The sequence below is a fragment of the Thalassophryne amazonica genome, chromosome 13 (assembly GCF_902500255.1).
Source record: "Thalassophryne amazonica chromosome 13, fThaAma1.1, whole genome shotgun sequence".
Classification (NCBI taxonomy): Eukaryota; Metazoa; Chordata; class Actinopteri; order Batrachoidiformes; family Batrachoididae; genus Thalassophryne; species Thalassophryne amazonica.
The window spans coordinates 45,175,312-45,199,009 of NC_047115.1; the positions used below are offsets into that span (position 1 = coordinate 45,175,312).

General features: G+C 39.4%; 1 protein-coding gene and 1 long non-coding RNA gene across 6 annotated transcripts in view; one reads left to right on the forward strand and one right to left on the reverse strand.

Moving 5' to 3' along the window:
* nolc1 (nucleolar and coiled-body phosphoprotein 1) lies at positions 1-23,182 on the forward strand. Of its 5 annotated transcripts, none has more exons than XM_034184735.1 (15): positions 1-138; positions 316-371; positions 2,810-2,970; positions 3,078-3,187; positions 3,293-3,422; positions 3,507-3,631; positions 8,560-8,665; positions 10,072-10,197; positions 10,275-10,364; positions 10,457-10,528; positions 10,613-10,756; positions 13,187-14,758; positions 16,029-16,147; positions 21,031-21,114; positions 22,882-23,182. In XM_034184735.1, exons 1-15 carry the CDS (start codon positions 28-30, stop codon positions 23,038-23,040), a joined length of 3,165 nt encoding a protein of 1,054 aa, XP_034040626.1. In that variant the 5' UTR covers positions 1-27; the 3' UTR covers positions 23,041-23,182. The 5 variants fall into 5 exon arrangements, with proteins under 5 accessions (XP_034040626.1, XP_034040625.1, XP_034040622.1 ...); XM_034184734.1 differs by having other exon boundaries at positions 10,072-10,143; positions 10,174-10,197; positions 10,457-10,756; XM_034184731.1 differs by having other exon boundaries at positions 10,457-10,756.
* LOC117523269 overlaps positions 8,035-23,698 on the reverse strand; it is a 23,832-nt gene continuing 8,168 nt past the window's right edge. The window contains exons 2-3 of the long non-coding RNA XR_004564460.1: positions 8,385-8,390; positions 8,035-8,049 (exon numbers count right to left, since the gene is read on the reverse strand). This is a non-coding gene — a long non-coding RNA (uncharacterized LOC117523269). The remainder of the gene's footprint in view (positions 8,050-8,384; positions 8,391-23,698) is intronic.

Genomic DNA, 23,698 nt, shown 5'->3' on the forward strand with positions numbered 1-23,698 from the left:
CCTGTTCGTCTTCGTCGCGTCGGGAAGATGGCCGCGCAACAGTCGGTACAGAGCGATCTTTATAAATATGTTTATTCCTTTCTTTTAGAAAATAAGTTCACCAAAGCAGCACAGCAGTTTCTTAAACAGACGAAAGTGGTAAGCGACTCGTTGTTGGCAGTAGTTTTGACGCGTTGTGTGTGTGTGCACGTGCGCTGAGGCTGTTTTAAACTTCACGCTGATAGCACGTGGGGGGCTCAGTTAAACTAATCCATGTTTACGCTCTTAGATGGCTAATAGAAGTGTTTGCTAACTGGTTTAAATATTTGTCTGCAGAATCCTCTGGATCAAAATGAAGATAGTCTTGTTGACATCTACAGCTTCTGGTTGAAGTAAGTTATTGTTGTTCTAAAGGTTACATTATCATTACCTGCTGATCTTGCAGCCTTCAGCTCATCTAATCAAGCCTAAATAGATTGTTCAGGTGTGTGGTGTTGCCAAAAAGAGAATGAAATTGAAAAACCTGGGGGCAGTCCAAAGAAGTAAACCCTTACATTCAGCACGTGTTAAAGTGCATGCAGACATTCTTGGTACATGGTACAGACGGTTGCCCAGTTCCGGATCACCTTTTTTAAAGTCCCGCTATACTGAGCCATAATGCAACTGAATGTCCTTTAATTGTGTATTGTTGTATTGGGTATTTGGGTGTTATTTAGCTAAAAAAGTAGCGCTTCTACTTAAAGTGTGAAGCCACATTATGTGTGGTGCAAACATTTGCCAGAAATGGATCACTTTTGCCAGTTCCGGATCACGACACTCTGTGTCACTTTGGGGGCATTCCTGGCATCTGGCTGGAGCCCTTCTAATGCAGAATGATATACACTGTGCCCGAGAATGTGTTTTGGACACAAAATGATAGAAATTATACTTATTAAATGAGAATTTACTTAGTTTCGAAAGGCGTCGTTATACGTTTTTATGAGCAAAAAATGAAGTGTGGAGGTGAGATTTCTCCTGAATTAAAAAGTAAAAGCCCCCACATTCATGTCCATTCGTGATGTTGAGATGACCCCCAAAGTACACATGGCTCACAACTACTGACACGAGGCTGCTGCTTCAGTGATCCGCAACCAGCAAATTTTCACGTCGGAGATAAATGCTCGCAGCAATTAAACAGCAAGACATAACACACTGACATTTTCTACCCAAGTAAGTAAGTATTTTCCCACTCTAGAACCAAAAACACCGACCGGCTAACTCAACTTTGCTACGTTTTAGAGATCGTTACTTTAAAACTTCCAGGAATGAGTGAGTCAGAAAAGGCGCGCACACCGCAGACACCGGGATGTTTTGATTCCTCTGCTGATCACAAGGATGGCTGGATCTGGTCGAGCTTGTGGTCATTTGTAGACAAAACATCAATCTTTCCATTGGTACCAAGTATTGGCTTATTCGTGCTGATTACGAGAAACGGCGGCGCAAAAACTACAGCAGGGAGTTTGTTCTGTAATGAGTTTACCCTTTCTGCAGAAAACTAACCTGCCCCTAAACTTGATTTTGGTCCACACATAGAAAGGGTAAACTCGGTACAGAACAAAGTCGTTTTCACACATGCGCAGATAGCGAATATCTGGTAGGGAGTAAGCTCAGTACGTGGCAGCATTCTGAATAGTCCTTCCGTTTCATCAGAATACATACTTGCGTGATGTACGCATGTGCCACTTCCAATTGGAATGTTAAGTATATAATGTAGCAAATATATGACTAGAATAGTATTTTCTGAAAAGTGATATATTTATTGGTGTATGTTGTATATTATGTTGCAATTTGCAGAATGAAAACTCTGAAATTGACCGTCAACGCCTATATTTGACATGTACGAGTGAACTCAGTATTTGTGAATTAAGCTTCTAAAGTCTGTGTTTCAGAAAAATCTTTAGAACATTTTGTCATGAATGTCAACTTACCATTCTGCTCTGAAGTGATGCATGTGCACATTGTGTAGGTGGACTGATCAGATGGTGGGACTCTTTAGACCGCCACATGGGAAGTGGAAGTATGGTTCAAATTTCTAAACTTCTTGTGTGCTTCACAAGGAAACTCTAACCTGAAACCAGTGGTTCTCAAACTTGGTCCTCATGTACTACTAGCCAACAGATTTTTCATCTCTCCCTGCTCTGTCACAAACTGTTTAGCTCATACAGGTGTCTGTTAGTATTTCATTGGCTTCACATCTGAATGAAGAGGGAGATATGGAAAATCTGTTGGTTAAGTGGTACTTGAAAGAGGAGGGGGTGGCCAAGTGGTTAGTGCACTTGATTTCAGTGCAGAAAATTCCTGGTTCAAACCCATATAGCTAATGTGTAGTTGTGTCAGGAAGGGCATCCGACATAAACCTGTGCCAATTTAACATGCAGATCCACGTTGGATTTGCTGTCGCGACCCGAGTGCAAACAAGGGAGCAGGTGGTACTTGAAGACTGGGTTGTGAACCACTGCCCTAAACCATTTAAGATGCAATCAATTACAAGGTTTGCAAGAAATAAATTGTTAAAATGATTTGCAGGTGACATTAGGCTTAGGTCCTCATTCCAGCAATGGAAGCATGCAGCAGTCTTCCAGAAAGAATGATTGGATTTGGGAGTTTAAAAAACAAACAAACCTGACTTTGCCTTGGTTTGCGGTTAATGTTGCTACATGATAATGCTTTGGAGAAATGCATAATTTCTGTGAATTCAGACATTAAAACTGGTTTTGGTTATTGTAGAAATGACAGGTGAATTCTCACATGTGTGGGATTGTTCCATTAATGTCTTGCCAATTATTTGTAGATCTCCTGAAGCTAGAAAGCGAAAAGCCCCTCTTGGTAAGTCTGGAGATGTCAATGGTCCATCAGCCAAGAAAGCAAAAACAAATAAAGAGAGCTCCAGCAGCGAAGAATCAAGCAGCGAAGATGAAACAACTACAAAACCAAGTAAAGGAGCCCCTACAGGTAATGCCAATACATTTGTTACGTGACTGAGTGCGTTTAATGTGCATTACATTCTGTAGTGAAAACCTGCCTGGTATTCCATCAAATTTTTCTCTAACTTATTTCAGCAGCCAAGATACTTCCTGTTAAAACAGCAGCTGGTAAAGCTGCAGCCAGCAGCAGTGAAGATTCTAGTGATTCTGAGGATGAGGTGGCACCTGCGAAAGCTCCTGTAAAGGTAGGAAACATTCAAATAATAGATTTGTTCCAAATGTTTGCTCCAAAGATGTAGTTGTGAGGCATTGTGTGATACTGTTAATTTGTAGTGGTTTGGTCTTTACAGGCTCCAGTGAAACCATCTGCTGCTGCCATTGCTCCAGCTACTGCTGCTGTCACAAGGAAGAAGGACAGCAGCTCCAGCAGTGAAGAGTCTGATTCTGAGGAAGAACAGGCAGCTAAAGCACCTGCACCAAGTGAGTTTATGGATAAAATTAAGACAGTAAATAAATGTATATAGATGTATTATCTAACATACCTGGATTAACTCTACATAACAGAACTGAAGACTGGTGCGGTTACAGCACCTAAAGCTGCCAAACCTGCAAAAGTTGCTGCTCCAAAAAAGCAGGAGAGCAGCAGCAGTGAAGATTCGTCTTCTGATTCTGAAGATGAACCATCCAAGGTCAGAGTATTAAAAGTCATTAAATGTCATTGCCATGTCTTTATTTATTTCTTAATTATCACATTGAAACCCATTACTGTCAGAAATTACACCTTTATTTGAAAAACATGTTATGTTGTAATGAAAATACAATGAGAACACAGTGTTGGTTTGTTCATAGCCATGTTTGTGAGGACTTCACCTTTCTCAAGGTAATCCATGGCAGGTGTTCATATCAAGCTATTGGTCAAACTTCAGGATTATTGAACAGGTGGGCCTTGGACTGGTCACAATTAAAGTTCACTAAAATGTGCAGTTTTATCACAGCATAATGCCACAGAAGTTACATGTGTCGAGGGCATGTGCAGGTGGTATTCTGACTCCAGGAGTGTCCACCAGAGCTGTTGATTATGATCTGGGTGGTCATTTCATTTTCATAGGCTGCCTCCAACACTGTTGCCAAGAATTCATCAAAACCACAGATACAAGGTACAAGTAAAATCACTAAAAACATCAAAGTGACAATGAAAGAACTTGGTCTCTTGGATGTTTGGAGAGAACCACTCTGTATGCACCACTCTGCATTTAATCATTAGTGATCGATCTCTGCTCCCCTCCACAGCATGTCTTTTTCCTGGTTCTCTCCCTCAGCCCCAACCAGTCCCAGCAGGGGACTGCCCCTCCCTGGGCCTGGTTCTGCTGGGGGTTTCTTCCTGTTAGGGGGGAGTTTTTCCTTCCCACTGTAGCCAAGTGCTTGCTCACAGGGGGTCGTTTTGACCGTTGGGGTTTTACATAATTATTGTATGGCCTTGCAATATAAAGCGCCTTGGGGCAACTGTTTGTTGTGATTTGGCTCTATATAAAAAAATTGATTGATTGATTGAGCTTAACTCGACACAAAGAGACTACACATTTTTCTCTCATCCTCACAATCTCTATTCAAGATTGGATTACTTAGTATTTCAAAATGACATTCATAGAGTGACCAATTGTAAAATAGGAGTTATGGACATATCAGATCACACTCCAGTTTATATGGATATAATAACAAGTGAGGAAAAAAGGGAAACTTCCTGGAGGTTGAACACTAGCATTTTACAGCCTATGAGAGAACAAATTAGAAAAGACATAGAAAATTACCTAGCTGAAAACAGTAATGAAGATGTTAAACCCACAATTGTATGGGACGCTTTGAAAGCTGTCATTAGGGGTAAAATTATTGGTTATAGCTCAAATTTAAAGAGGAAAAGGAATCAACGTCTAATGACCCTCCAATCTCAATTAAAGAATTTAGAAAATGCCCACAAAATAAGTTTAAACAGAAATTGGAAAAATTAAAAATGAAATTATTTCACTTGAGAGAATCTCATTAAAGAAGAAAATGACTTTTATGAGGCAACGTTATTATGAAGCAGGAGGAAAATCCGCAAAGTTACTGGCTTTCAGATTAAAAAAGCAACAACTGGAAAATACCATTCATAAAATAAAGGAGCCATATACAAACAATACAGTATCAAGACTAGAGGATATTCAAAAGGCATTCTTGCCTTTCTACAGACAATTATACGCCCAACCAAGTGTGGATACCAACCTTATGACTGAATTCTTAGATACAGTAAATTTACCAAAAGTAAGTGAGGATCAAAACAAACTTCTGGTCTCTGATATAACATAGATAGAAGTTAAAAAAGCAATATCTGAATGTAAAACGAAAAAACAGACTGGCCCGGATGGGTTTCCCTCCGAATGGTGTAAGGAGATGAAAGACCTTATTGTTCCTATATTGATAGCCACATTTAACTATGTATTAAAATTTGGATTAATGCCTCCATCTTGGGATGAAGCAACTATCTCACTGATACCAAAGGAGGGAAAAGATAGAACTGAATGTGCCAGCTACCGGCCCATAAGCGTGCTCAATCAAGATTATAAACTATTTACACATATAATTGCCAAAAGACTAGAAAATATCTTACCTCAAATTATAAGTTTAGATCAGACCAGCTTTATTAAAAAGAGACAGACACAAGATAACATTCGCTGAACACTACATATAATTGATCATGTAGCTAGAAAGCAGGATAAAATGTTGATGTTGAGCCTTGATGCCGAAAAGGCATTCGATCGGGTTAATTGGGAATTTTTATATAAAGTCTTAGAAAAATTTCAATTTCACCAATCATTTATAAAAATAATACAAACACTATATAAATATCCAAAAGCAAGAATTAAAGTAAATGGAGCCCTTTCAAATCATTTAATCTGCAGAGAGGAAATAGACAGGGCTGCCCTAGTAGCCCATTATGCTTTGCCATTTTTACTGAAGCTTTGAGTTAGGGTATCAGCCAAAACACTAATATAACTGGGGTGAACATGTGTGGCCAAGAACACAAGATTTCGTTATTTGCAGATGTGTTGATTTATTTGACAAACCCTGACACATCTCTTCCTAGCCTTCTTTCCTACTTAGACACTTTTAGTTCAGTATCTGGGTATAAATTGAATATTTCTAAAATACTGAGTTTCAATTATAAACCATCTCAAATACTGACTTCCAAGATTCAAACAAATTGGAATTTGGAGCATATAGAATATCTTGGAGTAAACATTCCAAAAGATTTATCTAAACTGTATGAAATTAATCTAACTCCTTTGTGTCAGAAGATTAAAAGTGATATAAAAAGAGATGGGATCTGCTACCAATATTCAATTTTGAATCAAGAGTGGACACAGTCAAAATGAACATTTTACCCAGGATGTTGTATTTATTTCAGTCACTCCCAATTCCAATTAGTGATGAGAAGTTCAATAAATGGGATAAATTAATCTCCAAGTTTATTTGGCAGGGGAAAAGGCCAAGATTGAGATTGAAGACCGTTCAATTGGTCAAAGGGAGGGGAGGCCTTGCCTTGCCATGTTTCAAGGATTATTATATGTCAGCCCAATTTAGAACATTGGTGTGTTGGTGCAACACAGATTATGAAGCCATGTGGAAGCAAATAGAAACTAAAATTTCAGAGAATTGCCCAATTCAAGCCATACTGGGAGATAAGACTTGTCAAACAACAAATTCAACAAAATAATCAGTGGATTAACTTACCACTGAAATTATGGTTGCATTTCATTAAAAAATATAATCTTTATGAACAAGTCAGAATATTACAGTGGGCTTCCAATCATTTAGACTTTTCACCAAATACAATGGATAAGACGTATGAGGCCTGGGCAAGGCGGGGCCTAACTTCATTTTGTACATACTTCTTGAAAGAAACTATGGGGGACTTTCAATCATTACAAAGACAATTCGAATTGATGAACAAAGATTTCTTTCGATTTTTACAAATTCGTCACCATATTACGGGCTTTTTACCAAAAGACAGCAATGTATTTGAAATACCAATTTTAAGGATATTTATCAAAGCATATCAAGGTGATTCTGGCCTTAAATTGATATCAAGGATTTTCAGGACATCAAAAACTTAAACACAGAATACATTAAACAAAAATGGGAAATGGAGTCCAATTCAGTCATGTCTAATGAAAGCTGGTTAAAATATACTGCTTTCCATTGGAAGATCACAAATTCAAATTCCTGGAGAAGTTTTGGCTGGAAATGTCTTAGCGGATATTTTATTACACTTGCTCAAAGTTCTCATTATTCAGGTCAGTCCGATTGCTGGAGGAACTGTGGGACTCAAACAGCAAACCACTTTCATTTGTTTTGGTCATGCCCCTTGATACAAAATTTTTGGATTAATGTTCAGTCTGAACTGAGTACAATGTTAAATTTACCATCAAACTTAAACTGGGATGAGTTATTGTTTGGCTTTTTGAACTCTGTGGACACCAGTGCTAACGAGAAATGCCTATTTGGAATTTTAAGTTTAGCAGCATGTAAATCTATCACTAAAAAGTGGCTAAAGCCTGATTCCCCAACAACTGATGATTGGCACAACCTGGTCTATTCAATTTTTATAATGGAAAGAATTACAATGTCTAACAGACTTGAGGGAGATAAATTTGAAAAAATATGGGCTAAATGGAAGGTTTATATTGTGCTACGAAGGCCCGAGTTTGTTTGAAAATGTAACCTGTAATTTTTGTATATGGAACATACTTAAGGACAATACTGTACACCTTGTAGATGTTCTGTGTTAATGTATTTTTGTGTAAAATTATTTAAAAATTTCTAAAAAATAAAAATATATAAAAAAAAAGAAAAATATATATATATATATAAATTAAAAAAAAATTGCTAGTGGGTCATAAAATGCTTCACTTGTGCTGTAATATGTGCTGCTTTCGAAGAACAAAAAAATAAATAAAAATCTGTGTTTCAACAGACCAAACTTTTGCTGCATGATTTGTCTGCAAAAGCCGGCATATCCACAATGGAGCACATTAGGTTTAAATCATTTGTAGCTGACAGAATATTTTCTCTAAACTGTTAAATCTCAATAAACATATTTGGACACATGTCACTGTAGTGCTAAATGGTGATATCAAACTTTCTTTATAACCATTTGCCATTGTCATTTTTTATTATTATTATTGTTTCAGTCCAGTAACTTATTGTTAGCTCTGGTTTCACTACAGTATTATAATATAGATAATGAGCAGTATCCATGTAAAGGCAGTTAAGGCACTTAATTTTTTATTTTTAATAAATTTGCAAAAAATTCAAAAATACTTTTTTCATTTTTTCATTATGCTTGTGAGTACAATTTTGAGGGAAAAATTACTCCATGAAGCACTGTGAATACTTTCCAGATACATTGTACTTCAGACGCAATTGAGCTACTCTTCTTGATTGGGAAGGATTGGTTTGTGACCAACTTGTTATAATGATGTGGAAAGTTTTAAATGGAATATAAAGTTCAGATACTGTAATCCAAGAGTAAAAAAAAAAAAAAAAAAAACTTCTGGTTTTTCTGCTTGTGTCCTGATAGGCTCCAGTCAAACCTGCCCAAGTGAAGACTATTGCTGCCCCTGCTGAATCTAGTAGTGAAGACTCTTCTGAAGATGAGCCTCCTCCCAGCAAAAAACCCAAACCAGGTGTCTATGCACAGTGCCGTATACAGTCGGGGCGGGGACATCCAAATAAAACGCAATTGCAGAGAATACAGTGTTACATGTAGAAAACGTATGTTAGTCGACTGAACAGCTGTCAGCTTCATGTCTGGTCTGGGTATGTCATAATACCACATATTTAATAGTTGGTACTTAGTCAATATCCAATTCAATGGCACAGTGTTTTGTTTTTTGGTCAAATGTTTAGATAACAATGTTTATTCTCTGAAGCTTTGAGGGGACATTCACAAATCGTATTCAGTGTTTAGTAAATACAATAAAATGATGTGACCAAAGGATTTTTTTTAATCTAGATCAATCTAAAGCAGTTAAAGTGCAATTTTCTTCAAATTGTTATATCAATCTAGTCAGTCACTATAATACTGCTTACTGTAGAAGGCAAAAGAAATAGCAGTTGACTGGAAGTTAATGACAGACACTGTACAGCAAAAACAAGGCACGATTTCATATCATGCCTCACTTTGTTGACTCTCTACCCCCTTTGGTTTGGTTTAAATTTTGTCACCAAGCACAATATCACGGCCAGCTGTCTGCGACTCCACTGTGTGTATAAAGTGAGTTGTTATTAAGCCCTGTTTCATGATGGACTCTGGCTCTGCTAATGGAACATTCAAACACTGTACACTGTTTCAGATCAATGCAGGGCTACCCAATTTGGTCAGATTTGATGTGCAACCGCAGGCTGTAAATACTTTCTTAAAATGTCAAGTTGAGGTACCTGTGGGTTTGATTATGCCTGGCACACAGCTTTAGTGTTGTAGCTGACATTTTCCTCACAGTGGAAGTGCTACACACCATCCAAGTCTCCCTAAGTAACCATTCTTTTGACACACTTATTACAGCAGTACCAAAGAGTTCTCCAGATGGAACCTAGTACGAACGACCTCCAGTCGTTGCATTGGGTCAGTGGTTGTTGAGTACTCTAATGGTGGTCAGTATTACATTAAAAATAAAAAAGAACGTCAAGAAGTATTCAATAAAATGTAGAATGCAAATGTAGAATCCATCCACCCCACTGAGACACAAAAGTACATCACTGTCAGGGGCAATTTGTTGAAGCATTGAGTCTTACACTGAGGGCAGCCCACTGCTGATAAACTAAGTCAGGTATGCTCAGCCAATCAAGAGAAAGGAAAAAGTGGTCTTAACGAATCAGCTGTGGCTGCAGCAGGGAGAAACATGCAGGGCAAGTGATCTCCTGGAGCAGGGTTGATGACTCCTGATGTGTATCCTACCAGAAGAGGGGAAAAAGGTTGAATTTTCCCAGGCTTGGAGACTTTGAGAGAACTGATTTATACTGATTGTGTTAAATATTGCTCATGTCCTGGCTGGAATGTGGTATGATGCTCATTAACTCCCTCTGTTTGTAGGCACATATAGTGCAGTTCCACCACCTGGTACTTTTCAGAAAGCACCAGCTGCAAAGGCAGCAGTGAAAAACAAGACGAGCACCTCATCAGACAGCAGCAGTGAGGAAGAAGAGAAAAAAGCAGCTGGTAAGAAGTGTTCATTTTAAATCAACTTTTTCTCAATAAACCTTTTTCTTCTTCGGCTAATATTGAAATCCTCATAGTTAAACCTGCCCCAGTGAAGTCCCTTCCTGCCAAACCTACTGTGACCAAACCTGCTGCAAAAAAACAGGAATCCAGCTCTGACATTTCAGGCAAGCATCAAGGTTCCAGTTATTATTTTCTGCAAAGTGTAACTTGAGGCAGATGTTTGAATATTTTTTCTACTTGCCTGTTTTTTTTTTAGATTCAAGCTCAGATGAAGAGGAAGTAAAAAAGCCTGCAGCCAAAATCACCCCAGCTGTCAAACGTGTTCCAGCTAAGGCAGCAGCTGCTGAGGAGTCATCGTCATCAAGTTCAGAAGACGAGGATGAAGTGAAGAAACCTGTTAAGATTGTTCCAACTAAACCTGTACCAGCCAAAGCCAAACCTCCTGCAGAGGACTCTTCAGAGGATGATTCCAGTTCAGAGGAGGAGGTGGCAAAGAAGCCTAGTACAGCTAAGGCTACACCTGCTAAAACAGCTCCAGCTAAGAAAGATGAATCGGGTAAGGCATTTTTGAGAATGCAGCATTAGCATTTCTTTTGACCAAAACCACTATTTATTTATACTCAACAAAGAGAATGAGTAATTATGACTAGTGACGTCCCGATAAGGCGATCCTGAGCTGAGCTGCTTGGTCTACTGCCACTGTAACCTGAACGCGGATAAGTGATAACCTTTAATCTAGGGCTTCCCACAACAGCCCTAGATTAAAGGTCCACTTCTGAAGACATTTTTTTCATACTATTATTACTACTTCTAATTATAATAATAATAATAATAATAATATAATTTCAACAACCAAAATGTTTAGAGAGAATTTAAATGTTAGAAAAATGTTAGAAAGAATTTAATAGTTACATTTATAAACTAGAAGCACTCAGAGTGCAAACCTCCGCCAAGGCCATGGGGTCACTGACGCCATAACATCTACACACCGTGGAATCATTGAACCTAAAAAAAAGTCTAATAATGATGTTTGCTCAGTAGTAAAAAAAAGTTTCATCTGCTGTGACTGGATAGCATGTATCCTTAGCGCTTGGCATCACAGTTTATTGCAACTTGCACCTTTCCCAGAAGCTACTGTCATCTGAGCACTGATATTGATATTGCATGTGCTTATAGACAAAAACAAATAAGAGACAAAATTCAATTTATTATTCAACTAAACTGCAAATATATGAATTTTTTTTAACATTCATGAAACACTTCTCTAAACAAGGCAATAAGGGTCACTGACCCTAAAGAGATTCCCTCCTTGGCACAGTGATCTATTCAACAATTCAGTGTTACAACCAAAACTATGATACATACACTTTTCTTTCCTTTATATTTGACATCCTTGACCATGAAAACATACCACTAGAACTTGGAATCACTTTTATGTCTTTATTAGTTCAAACGTTATTGTATAGAAACGATTTTTCGGTAATGGCGGTTTTCTTCTGGATCTAGCTCCATAACATTTGAAGCTACATCAAATCTGATAACACCTTACTGAATCAGGACAGATTCAGCTACAATTTGGTGTTGGTTGTGCATCTCTAGCTTCATTTGTCACCTCACACTGACACATTTTCTATTTTCCCTACATTTTTTTTTTTTTTTTTTTGCATATTCTGGATCACCAGATCCGGAATCCGGATCCTATCATCACCAAACTTTGTTGTTTGATAGAACATTTGACTTATGTTACACCCTAATTTTTTTCAAGCCTTTCTGCCTTGTTTTTGTGGCGTTAGAAACTAGAATGTCAAAATTCCCCCTATCCCGCAATGGTGAAGAATCCTTTAAAAAAATTCCTGGATCCGGATCACCACTAAAATTTAATCACTTGTTCCTCTTGTCATTTCCAACCACTCCACAAAATCTCATCAAAATCCATTCAAAAGTTTTTGAGTTATCCTGCTGACAAACAAACAAACACGACCGAAAACATAACCTCCTTGGTGGAGGTAACAATGTAGGTTAGAATTTGTAATTTTTTACCCAGACTCTGCTGTCAGCAGTTAAATATGAGGTCAAGAAAGATGTCTTTTTTTTTTTGTTTTTTTTTTTTTTTTTACAAGTATTTATGTTCATTGAAGTCAAGAAAGAGTGACTATTAAGTGAGTATTGGCAAAACGGGGTATCACTTTCATGTTGAGGTGGCGGGGCGGTGTTGTCAGCAGCTGCTGAAAGTAATAAAGTAACATAATCTAACAGTTATTTTTAAAATTGAGTAATCATTAAAGTAATGAAGTTACTTTTTCAATCAGTAATTGGATTACTTTTTCAAAGTAACTGGCAACACTGGTGGTGATGTTGTATAAAATGGGACCTTTACACCAATGGTGGTGGGGGGAGTATTTTGAACCCTTGTCTCTCTGACTACACACCTCTACTGTCCGTAAACAAGAGAAAACTGTCAAAACAATGAGAAAAACATATTTATTTTTTGTAGAAATTGCTACATGATTGGCTACTAAGAAGTGCATGCGATAGCACTGTCCGTCAGAAACACAGTTGTTGCATACTTGAAGTGAAGGAGAGTGAAATATGTTTTTAAAACTGGAACTGGGACTGTGCTGCTTATTATCACTCTGCAGTTATGAAATGGAGCAAGACAAATAGATATTGTTAATGATGAGTATGTAAAGTGAAGGAGAATATTGTTGTGCTTTTAAAACATGCACCACAGCTCTGTAGTAAAGCACCAGGAGCCATGGTTGCCTGATTGGTCCGATGGTATCACACTTGTGAATCGAAGCAGAGGGTACACGTACTTATTTGGTAACTTGAGTTTAATTTATCCGATGCGATCTTAGAAAAAACGTGCCCTGATCAGGCCAGATTCCAGTCACTTTAATTAGATCGGGACATCCCTAGTTATGACTTAAATATACGTGCACTATCACGTCTCTTATATTGTTGACTAATGAGAATTACCTTTCAGATTCAGACAGCAGCTCTGAAGATGAGGCCCCAGCAAAACCTGCCAATAAAGCTGCAGCCACAGTGAAGCCTGCTGCTGCTTCTGCAGCCAAGGCAGCAGATAGCAGCTCTGAGTCTGAAGACTCCTCTGAGGAGGAACAAGGACCTGCAAAGGCTAAGCCAGCTACAGCTACATTAGCCTCCAAGCCTAAAGCTACTGCTCAGCCTCGTACAGCTCCTGCTGTTAAGCCTCCTGCAGGTGCCAGTAGCAGCTCAGACTCTGATTCCTCCTCTGAGGATGAGAAAGAACAAGTAAAACCCAAGCCAGCTGCAGCTAAAACTGTCGCTCCTGCTAAAAGGCCTGCTACACCTGCTGCAAAGCCGACTGCTGCAGCAGCAGAAAGCAGCTCGGACACAGAGTCATCTTCTGAAGACGAGGAACCGCCATCAGCACCAAAAGTGGCTACGCCAGCTTCAAAGACTAAAGCTCCTGTTGGAAAGCCTGTTGCTGCAGCAGCAGAATCCAGCTCTGACTCCTCTTCTGAAGATGAACTACCCAAGCATCAGACAGCAGCAGGTAAAATTAAGCCTGCAACACCTGCTGCAAAACCTGCTCCAGCAGCTAAATCAGCTGCTCCATCTAAAAAGGCTGCTACACCCATTGCTAAGACTGCAGCTGAGAGTAGCTCTGACTCTGACGCTTCCTCTGAAGATGAAGAACCAGCTAAGCACCAGACAGCAGCAGGTAAATCGAAGCCTGCAACACCTGCTGCAAAACCTGCTCCAGCGGCTAAATCAGCTGCTCCATCTAAAAAGGCTGCTACACCCCTTGCTAAGACTGCAGCTGAGAGTAGCTCTGACTCTGACTCCTCCTCTGAAGATGAAGAAGCAGCTAAGCACCAGACAACAGCAGGTAAATCGAAGCCTGCAACGCCTGCTGCAAAACCTACTCCAGCGGCTAAAGCAGCTGCTCCATCTAAAAAGGCTGCTACACCCATTGCTAAGACTGCAGCTGAGAGTAGCTCTGACTCCTCCTCTGAAGATGAGGAAGAACCAGTTCAGGCCAAGCCAGCATCAGCTAAAGCAGTGTCTAAATCTGTTGCAAAACCTGCTACAGCAGCTAAGGTGGCTACCAAAGCAGCAAAACCAGCCAAGACTGCAGCACAGAGTAGTTCTGACTCTTCATCTGAGGAGGATGAAGACCCAGGGAAAGCTAAAGTGGCAGCTGCAGCTACGCCAAATGCAAAGGCTGTGAGTGCTGCCGCTGCTAAAACACATCCGGTCATTAAGAAACAATCTCCAGCAGTATCATCAACCAAAAAAGCCACTGGAAGTGCCACCATTCCTGCTGAGTCTAAAATCAGCAGCAGCAAAAAGGTCCCATCCGGACCAGCAGAGACGTCATCTAGTGACAGTAGCTCTGAAGAGGAGAAAGGGGCCTGTAAAAGTACTGTGAAAGCTGCGACACCTGCAAAAGCCAAGACCGTACCACCAGTTAAAGCTAATGAGAGCAGCAGCTCTTCAGCGAGTTCATCAGATGAGGATGAAGAGCCACAGAAGGCAGTCACAGCACCGACAACACTCGCAGCAAACGGTAACTCAAATGACTCATGTTCAGCATTAGTTTAAATGAGGAATTTAACATGTCTGTAGTACATACTTAATCTGATCTGCTTTCATTTGGAAAGGCCAAGTTATACTCATTTAGGATTGAATTGCTGAGAAAATTATCATGTTGCTTGTTGGAAGATTAATACTCCTGCTGTGCTCCAAAAATCCACACTTAAAAAACCCAACCTGCTGTGCGTTATCATGACAGAAAGGCAGCGAGGGACAAAAGGCAGAGCATCGCATGTGGACATGTGCTAACTTTCTGGATAGTGTTATTGCAGGGATGATTAATGTAAAAATTAACGTGATGTGGTAATCTCCCAGAATTGATTTGTTAATCAGTGTTAATCTCTTACTCTGTTAACTGCATTGACAAATTAATCTGGGGGTTAGTGAGAGTAATGCTTCAGTGCAGGACTTTGCACATTACTCTGTGAACGTCTGAAGATTACAGGCCTGTTTGTAGTGCTGCATGTCTGTGCAGAGAAAACTTATGGGCAATGGCACAGGAGGTTTTTGAAGGGATGACGTGCAGCTGTCCTAATGATCGGGATTGTGTTGTCTGTGCTGCAAGGTGAAGGAAGCAGATTGTTTAAATTTACTGCTGTGATCATCCTTCAACTACAATAAAATGTTTATTATATAGGTGCTATTGAGATGAAATTTTCACCAGATGTCTATAACAACCCAAGTAATCCAGACATGGAAAGAAACAAAATCGAACACATGGAGAAAGGGAGGACATCTGGTGAAAATTTCATGCCAGTAGCACCTTTTGAAATATAATTACTGAGAAAAATGATGTGTTCAATACTTATTTTTATTTATGTGTGTATGTGTATATATGTATACATTTTTTTGGGGGGGGGGGGGGGTGCCAAAAATCTGATGTACATTGTATTTAACTTTTACCATGATTAGGCTTACAGAAAGCAATTAGTAATAGCAGTATCAAACCGGAATACTTGTAGTGGTACACATTGTGATGCGTATTGAATCGGGCGGGAGATTGGTGGATCATCTCAGCCCTACTGTCAAAGCAGCCTGGGCTTCCATAATGCCACAGGGTTATTGGCTCCTTGCCACGCTGCATTGATGCAGTAACTTGTGCAAAAGGAGCCCAACCAAGTATTGAGCATATAAATGAATATATTCTTCAGAAGTTTGACATTCATTTATTTTTGAAACATTCTAATATTTTGAGATACTTTGAGTTGTAGTGTTGAAAAAAACACTCATTTTGATTTGTGTAGGTACCAAAGGAAAGAAAAAGGGATCTGGAGAAACACTGGAAGGGGAGCAAGATGAAGTCAAGACTCCAAAAAACAAGAAGAAAACAAGCACACCACAGACTTTTCCTAAAACAAACAAGGTGAGTCCTGAGTGTCAAATTTGAGTACGTGGCTTTACCTTAGTTTTCACATATTCTAACAGCATGGTTATTGTTTGTCCCTCGTCTCATCATTCACATCATTAAAACAAAAATCCCCCCCCCCCCAAAAAAAAAAACTTAACGCCATTAAATTTTAAGGAGGTGCTTGATGTATGACAGTAATGTACCTGGGTCCTGACAGGTAGCTACAGTTGAGCTCAAAAGTTTACATACCCTGGTGGAACTTATTGGGGGGGGGGCAGCATTTTTCAAAGAATATGAATGATAACACAAACTTTTTTTCACTCACGGTTAGTGGTTGGGTGAAGCCATTTATTGTCAAACAACCAGGTTTACTCTTTTTAAATCATAATGACAACACAAACTACCCAAATGACCCTGATCAAAAGTTTACATACTCCTTTTCTTAATACTGTGTGTTGCCCCCTTTAACCCTTTATCTCCGGTGATGGCGCCCACACCATATTTTCCATATGCGTATTTTTTTACCGTAACTCCGCCATAGTTTGTCCAATCTGAATGATTCAAAGTGCATTGTTAAGCTAACACCAAGGGCTTTCCAATGATATATGCTGTATTATGGGAGACGTAAGCCTGTGACGTCATAACGCAGAGGAAAAACACGGAAGTTTCACACTTGTGCGCCGCTGATTCTCATTACCGTAAGTTCTCATGTAAGCCCTCAATCTGAAAAATTTCAACACTGACAGCAAGCCAAGAACCCGTGCTTTCCAACAGTATGCTATATGTTGCATATATTACGGTAAAGTGCGTTCGGTGACTTTTGAAACGAGGGAAAAGTATGAAAAAGAGCGCAAAAGTGACAGAAAAGTACAGAGACAGACAGCAAACATAAATGTAGTAATTTTTGAGGAAAAGGCAGGGTGTTAGTGTCATTTGTGAAGGTGTGTTTGTGGGGGTGTGATGGCTCCATCAGCCACAAGCCACTGCCCGGTGCCAACAAGCAGAAACCCAACTTGCCAGCGATCCACAAAGGGGCGGTGTTCTTGCAAGGTTTGCAAGAGGTCAACCTGCTGGATGTGCAAACTTTGTAAAATTGGCCTCTGTCTTCAGCCAAATAGAAACTGTTACAAACAGTACCACACTGACTGATGTAGTTTAGATCTAATTTTGATTCTTGGTTATATATTTGTATATAGTTTGACACTTTATTGTTTTATTCATATTGTATAATTTTTCACAAAATGAGTGATCAAATGAGTGATTTATTACACATTTTAATAATACAGATAATAATTGATATAGTTATATATAGTTTTGCACTTTGTTGTTATTCATATTGTTTGGTTCTGCACTTTAAAATTGGTTTCTTTTTGCGTATTTTCGCCTTGTAAAATGTTTACTTTTGCACTGTTTCTGCGCTGTTTCTGAGTTCTAGACACACAAAATTAATTATTTTGATTGTAAACACTTACAGCTTCCTGTTAAAAATGTGAAATCCAAACATCCTTTACATAATTTTTCACTAAAAAACAGAAAAAAAAAAAAATCAAGTTCGTTTTTGTGTTTTCTCATTTTAAATGCTAAAACTTACAAATAGTAAAGTCCCTTCGGCTGCTCCCTTGTTTTGCACTTGGGGTCGCCACAGCAAATCCAAGGTGGATCTGCATGTTGAATTGGCACAAGTTTTACGCCGGATGCCCTTCCTGACGCAACTCTACATTACATGGAGAAATGTGGCAGGGGTGGGACTTGAACCCGAACCTTCTGAACTGAAACCAAGCGCATTAACCACTTGGCCACCACCCCTGCAAATGCTAAAACTTACAGATAATGTGTATAAATAGTTAATCAGGTGTAATATAATTGAAATTCAGGTACTCTTGGAAAAGGGTACCAAAGCACACAAACATAGAACATTATTTCTTAATTTTATTGCTATAAAAAATTATAACCAATCGTCCATTTATAGCCTCAGTAGGTAAAGGGTTAACATCAATAACAGCTTGGAGTCTTTTGTGGTAGTTTGTGGACGAGGCTCTCTGATGGTAAAACTGCCACTGAATATGCCTTGGACTTTATTTACATTAATTACAAAGAAATACAAACAGTATTGCACTTCATGGTAAATCTGCATGGAGTAGACAGTTCTCAAAAACTGAGTGACTGTGCAAGAAGGAGAAGAGTGAGGAAAGCCACCAAGACACCCAGACAACCCAGGAGAAGTTATGGGCTTATGTGGCTGTGATTGGAGAAATTGTGCACAGTGCAAGCTTTGCATTTTGCATCACTACTCTTAGCTTCATAGTGGAGTAGAGCCACCAAAACAGATCAAATCCAGGCTTGCATCTCAGATGTATCTTTTGGGAATTTGTAGCTAAACTTTCAGGTCTTCTTTTTAAGGAAAATCCTCTTCTATACCACTTCATCATGAAGATGGATAACTGGAGTGGTGATTTGCGCAGTGGCCGGTAGCTGCCTCTCTCTGCCCGGTGTGAGCGGCTCAGCACTACCCTCACAGCTCCGTCCCCGGACACACTGACAAACAGCCTCTGGAAGAAGTCCACTCTTCCTTCTGTGTTTTGCTCAGACTTGAACTGAGTGTTTCACTTTTTAATTTTTGCTTTTTTTGGGCAACACAACGCTTCACAAACACAGTAACTAAAATAATAATAATAAAAAAAAACCCTGACTGCGAGACTTGCATGTTCAGCCGCCAGCTGAAATGCATCTGCTGAATCGCAGAGAAAGAGGGATAAAAAAAATAAAAAAATCACATAGGGACCCAGTTCACCAACCTTAAAAAAAAAAAAAAAAAAGAAAGAAACAAACAAAATGGTTAAATTTTACAAGTTGGGTAAAACCACAAGAAAGCCACATCCCATCGCCATTTCAGCAAAATGTTAAGACTGGCTGAGCTCCTGACACCAGGCAAGATCCAAAACTTGTAAAGATGGGAAAAAATAAATGATTACCCAGGAAAACAGAAGGATCCACTAAATTTGACAGCGACATTGTGTCATTGCTTAGGGAGAGCCCTGAACTGTTGATGTTGTTAAAAACGCATAAGTACTTTTTATCCAATTACGCGATTAATACACAGAATAATCGATAGAATACTCGATTACTAAAATAATTGATAACTGCAGCCCTACACGAAATGTGAACAAAGAGCCGTAATATAGTTTATGGCGCCGGTGTGCGAGACTGCAGCTTTTGCTTCAGTGCCTGATAGGAGAAATGTTTTCTTATCTCAAGACCGTGATGTGATTGGCAAAAACTAACATTAGATTCGGATTCAGCACCCCCAAATTACCCAAAATCCATTGCAAAACTCCATGTTGTGCCATCATAAAGTACTGTAAGTAATAGAGATATAAATTGTGAAATGCTTGTGCAACTCGCGACTTTTGTGACCATAGTTGTACAAAATGAAGGAAATTTTGGGGCTTCAGCGGTTTTTATTTAAAAAAACACGATCATTTCATCAGTGTTAGGTTTGAATCTGTTCCTCTTCTTTGTTACCACTCCACTTTTGGAGAAGAGTCTTTCACACGGCACAGAAGTTGCTGGCATATGAAAATAGATTTTATCCAGCTTGTAAAGAGTTGGATAAACAGCTGCCCCCTCTTCCTTATCTCTCCTTGCAAATTCACTGTGGAAAAATGGTTCTATGGAGCATTACAAATCACTAAGGGCCCTTGGGCAAGGTCTTTAATCCCCTATTGCTCCCGGTGTGTCGTGAGCGCCTTGTATGGCAGCACCCTGACATCAGGGTGAATGTGAGGCATTATTGTAAAGCGCTTTGAGCGTCTGATGCAGATGGAAAAGCAATAATATAAATGCAGTCCATTTAGCATTAGCATGACTAAAACGTTTCAGCTTCTGGGGGCTTTGACCCCTGGTCATTTTAAGCATTTTTCTTTATTTGCCTCTTGTATGCCTGTTCATACTGCAGTTAGAACTGCCGTGGCTTGTGGTCTGGCGGCTACATTCAGAAGAATCCATCCATTTTCTATACTGACTTACGCCAGTTAAGAGTCACGGGGTGGGAGGCAGGGTACACCCTTGACAGGACGTCAGTGTATCGCAGGGCCACATATAGACAGACCAACATATTCACACATACTCTTACAATTCACCTAACCTGAATGTGTTTGGATGTGGGAGGGAGCCAGAGCACCTAGAGGAAACCCACACAAACATGGGGGGGGGCAGGCATGCAAACTCCATCCAGAAAGGCTCCAGGTGGGAAGTGATCCTTTGCTGTGAGGCAACAATGGTAACCACTCAGCCAGTGTACTGCCACACCGAAGAAAGCTTTACTTAAATCAGCCCTCTTTTGTGGTTTTGAGTTGTTTGTGCTGACAAAATATAAAAGACACCGGCCTTGTGTAGTTTGCGTCAATATCCACTGATGCAACACTTTCCACTGGATCCAGGCATGTTTGTCTTCCACTCCGTTCACTGGAGCTTTTGTCCACAGAGCAAAGAATGGGATAAAACTGCAGTGAAACTCTACCTTCCATATGACGTACCTCCAAATTATGAAGGGATGACATGTACACATTTTAAAACAAGAATGTTCTGAAATGCTGAATGACAACTGTTGCATATTTATTCATGTAAAGCACACTGCTACATGTCATTTGGACTTTAGATGAGGGTTCGAGTAATGCACCTTTTCATGAAACAGTTGACTGAGAAGCCTCGACATTTGAACAGATCTTTGTCACCATCACCAGTTGTGACATGAAGGATTTTGAGCCCAGTCTGCCTCTTAAGTTAGAAACTTGTACCTTAAGTCACCTTTTGTACTTCAGCATCGGTCACAGCATATTTAATTCTGAAGGCTGTTTGAATCAAAGTAAAACTAATGAAGCTGACCTTCTGTTTTTCAGTCTTCAAATCCACCTTTTCGTAGAATAAGAGATGACTGTGTAGAGGTGGATCCCCGTCTTGCAGACAATTCTTTTGAAGCAAAGGTGAGTTTATTAATTAATAATTTCTAGGTCTGGGCAACATTAACGTGCTAATGTTGCGTCAATTATTGAGGTCATTATCGCCGACAATTTTGTTCCTCCCCTTAACGCTGCAGGGTTTTTTTTTTTTTTTTTTTTTTTTTTTTTTAAGCCTTTTATGACTGTTGCTCGTTGCCTTTTATTTTGAAAGCGTCAGTCGGGGGTGAGCTTATGCTGCTGCTTCCTGCTGATAGCTGAGTTTACACAGAAAACGACACGAGGATCGAGAAAAGTACAGGCTATGCAATGCACAACAAAACAAAATGCAGAAAGACGCCGAACTTTTGAATGGACATTTTCGGTACAAAGTTCTACAGGATCAGGCCCGGATCCAGACAGCTTTGGACCGATGCAGCTGCATCGGTCAAATTTTTTTTTTTTTTTTAACGCATCGTTCGTCATCGGTAAAAAAAAAAATCTTGAATAATCTCGAATAGCCGAACGTGTCCCCGCGGTGAACACACCTTTTCAGTGGTTTTCATGTCAACCTATAGTCTGTAAATTATACAGATTTTTCCGAGTTTCAGAGTCATACGGACGTACAAATAAAGTCGGATATTCAGGGTTTGATCTGTAATAAACTATTTCTGCAGCGCGGCTCCACTTTGAAACCATGAACCATTGAAGCAGTGCTTCGATCCAGTAGCTCGTTGGTTCTTTGATTCACTGCTCTTCAGAAACAGCAAGCCGCTTCTTAACCCCTCGCAAAGCCATTAAAATATCGTCAGTCACTTTTGTGTGGATTAAAGTCACTAACTGGGACTCTTGTCTTGTTGCTGTCAAGAAACGAGAATCGTCCTCCGTTCCGTTCACACAGCTCGAAACGCTGCGCGGCCGAGACAGAGTCCAGTTGGAATTAATAACTTAAAAATGAATCGCCGCTTTAAATAAAATGACACCTCTATCCAAATGTAATACAGACAAGAAACTACAATCGACTAAAACGTTTTTTTTTTTTCTCCCAAAATGAAACGTGCTGTATTTTCTTTTCAAATTACATCCTGAAGTGAAGCACAGCAGCTGTAAGAGCTCAGCTCAGATATATGGAAACACATTCATGCCAATGTCTGAAAGGAAATGCTTTTGACAAAAACTACAGATTTTGTTTAGCCCTATTTATGTCCACAGATCAAGGATTCACCAAGTAGAGTTCATTATGTACAAAGTTTAAGGATCCAGTGACCAAATTCATATTTATTTACTTTAAGACTCAATAAAATGTTCAATTTCAATTCAGTTTAATCGGCTTATAAAGTGCCAAATCACAACAAAATCTAAATATACTAAAACAAATACATCACAATTGTACACATATCAAATTGTGGTATGTGTACAGTTGTGATGTATTTGTTTTAGTACATTTAGTCATGGACATGAATATTGTTATTTTGATATGAAACAGGATAACAAATGACCTGCCAGTGGTTTTATATTTGATTTCATTAGTGTGTTTCAGTTAAAATTTGCATTTTCAAATTTATGCAGTGTTCATTTACATTTTCAAATAAAACTGTGCTTTTAAGCAGCTTTTGAATTCATTTTTGGGTTTCACATATACCATGCGATTAATCATGATTAATCACAGAAAGTCATTGAGTTAATGCAATTTAAGATTTTTTATGTTTGCCCACCCCTAATAATTTCAGATCTGAGCAGCAGTGCACATTTAACATCACAAATCACCTAACGGTCAGTAAACCAAATGAAAAACCCACTTCTTTGCTTTTTCAGAATGGAAATAAAGACGATTGGGGCCAGAAGGCAAACGATGTCCTCAAGTTCACAAAAGGCAAATCATTCCGCCATGAAAAGACAAAAAAGAAGAGGGGAAGCTACCGTGGCGGTGCCATCTCCACGACTGTCAACTCTATAAAGTTTGACAGTGACTGAGGACCTTCTCTATCTGTTGGTTCCACCTGAACTGTATTACACAGGTGTGATGTGGACCATCAGATGCCCGCTTCCTCTGTAACCTGAAACATGGTCACCATAGCAACAGCACATGGACAAAAGAGCTCAGCCTGCACATGAATGAATTTAGCTGCTCTTAATCCATAAGATTATTAATCTAATCAGGAATCTTAAACGGTTTAGAGGCGCTGTAGCAGCAGGTTGTCCCAAAGCAGAGGTCACTGCAGTCAAAATATTACAGGTTGGCATTACCACTTATAGCCACTACGTGGCTACAGGCTACCAGATAGCAGTGTAAAGCATTTGTGTATTCAGGCTCCTTTTTAGTGCTTATCATTAACATGTTCAGAATTTGCAGCTAATTTGTAGCTTCTAACAGAAAACCATCCATCCTCACAGGTTTTACTAGAAACAGGACAAAACTGACTTAACAACCCCCCCCCCCTTCACTTGTTGGGATGCTTCTGGATTCTAGAGGATGTTTAGAAAGTGGGTCAGCGTTTTATGTTATGAGTGCTACTATCTTATTTGGAAGCTACTTTTCCATCTGAAGTTGTTTCTGTTGGCCTCTCCCACATCCGATCAGTGCTATTGAATTTGTTCACGGTCATAGAGGCTGTGTGGTTTCAACTGTCTG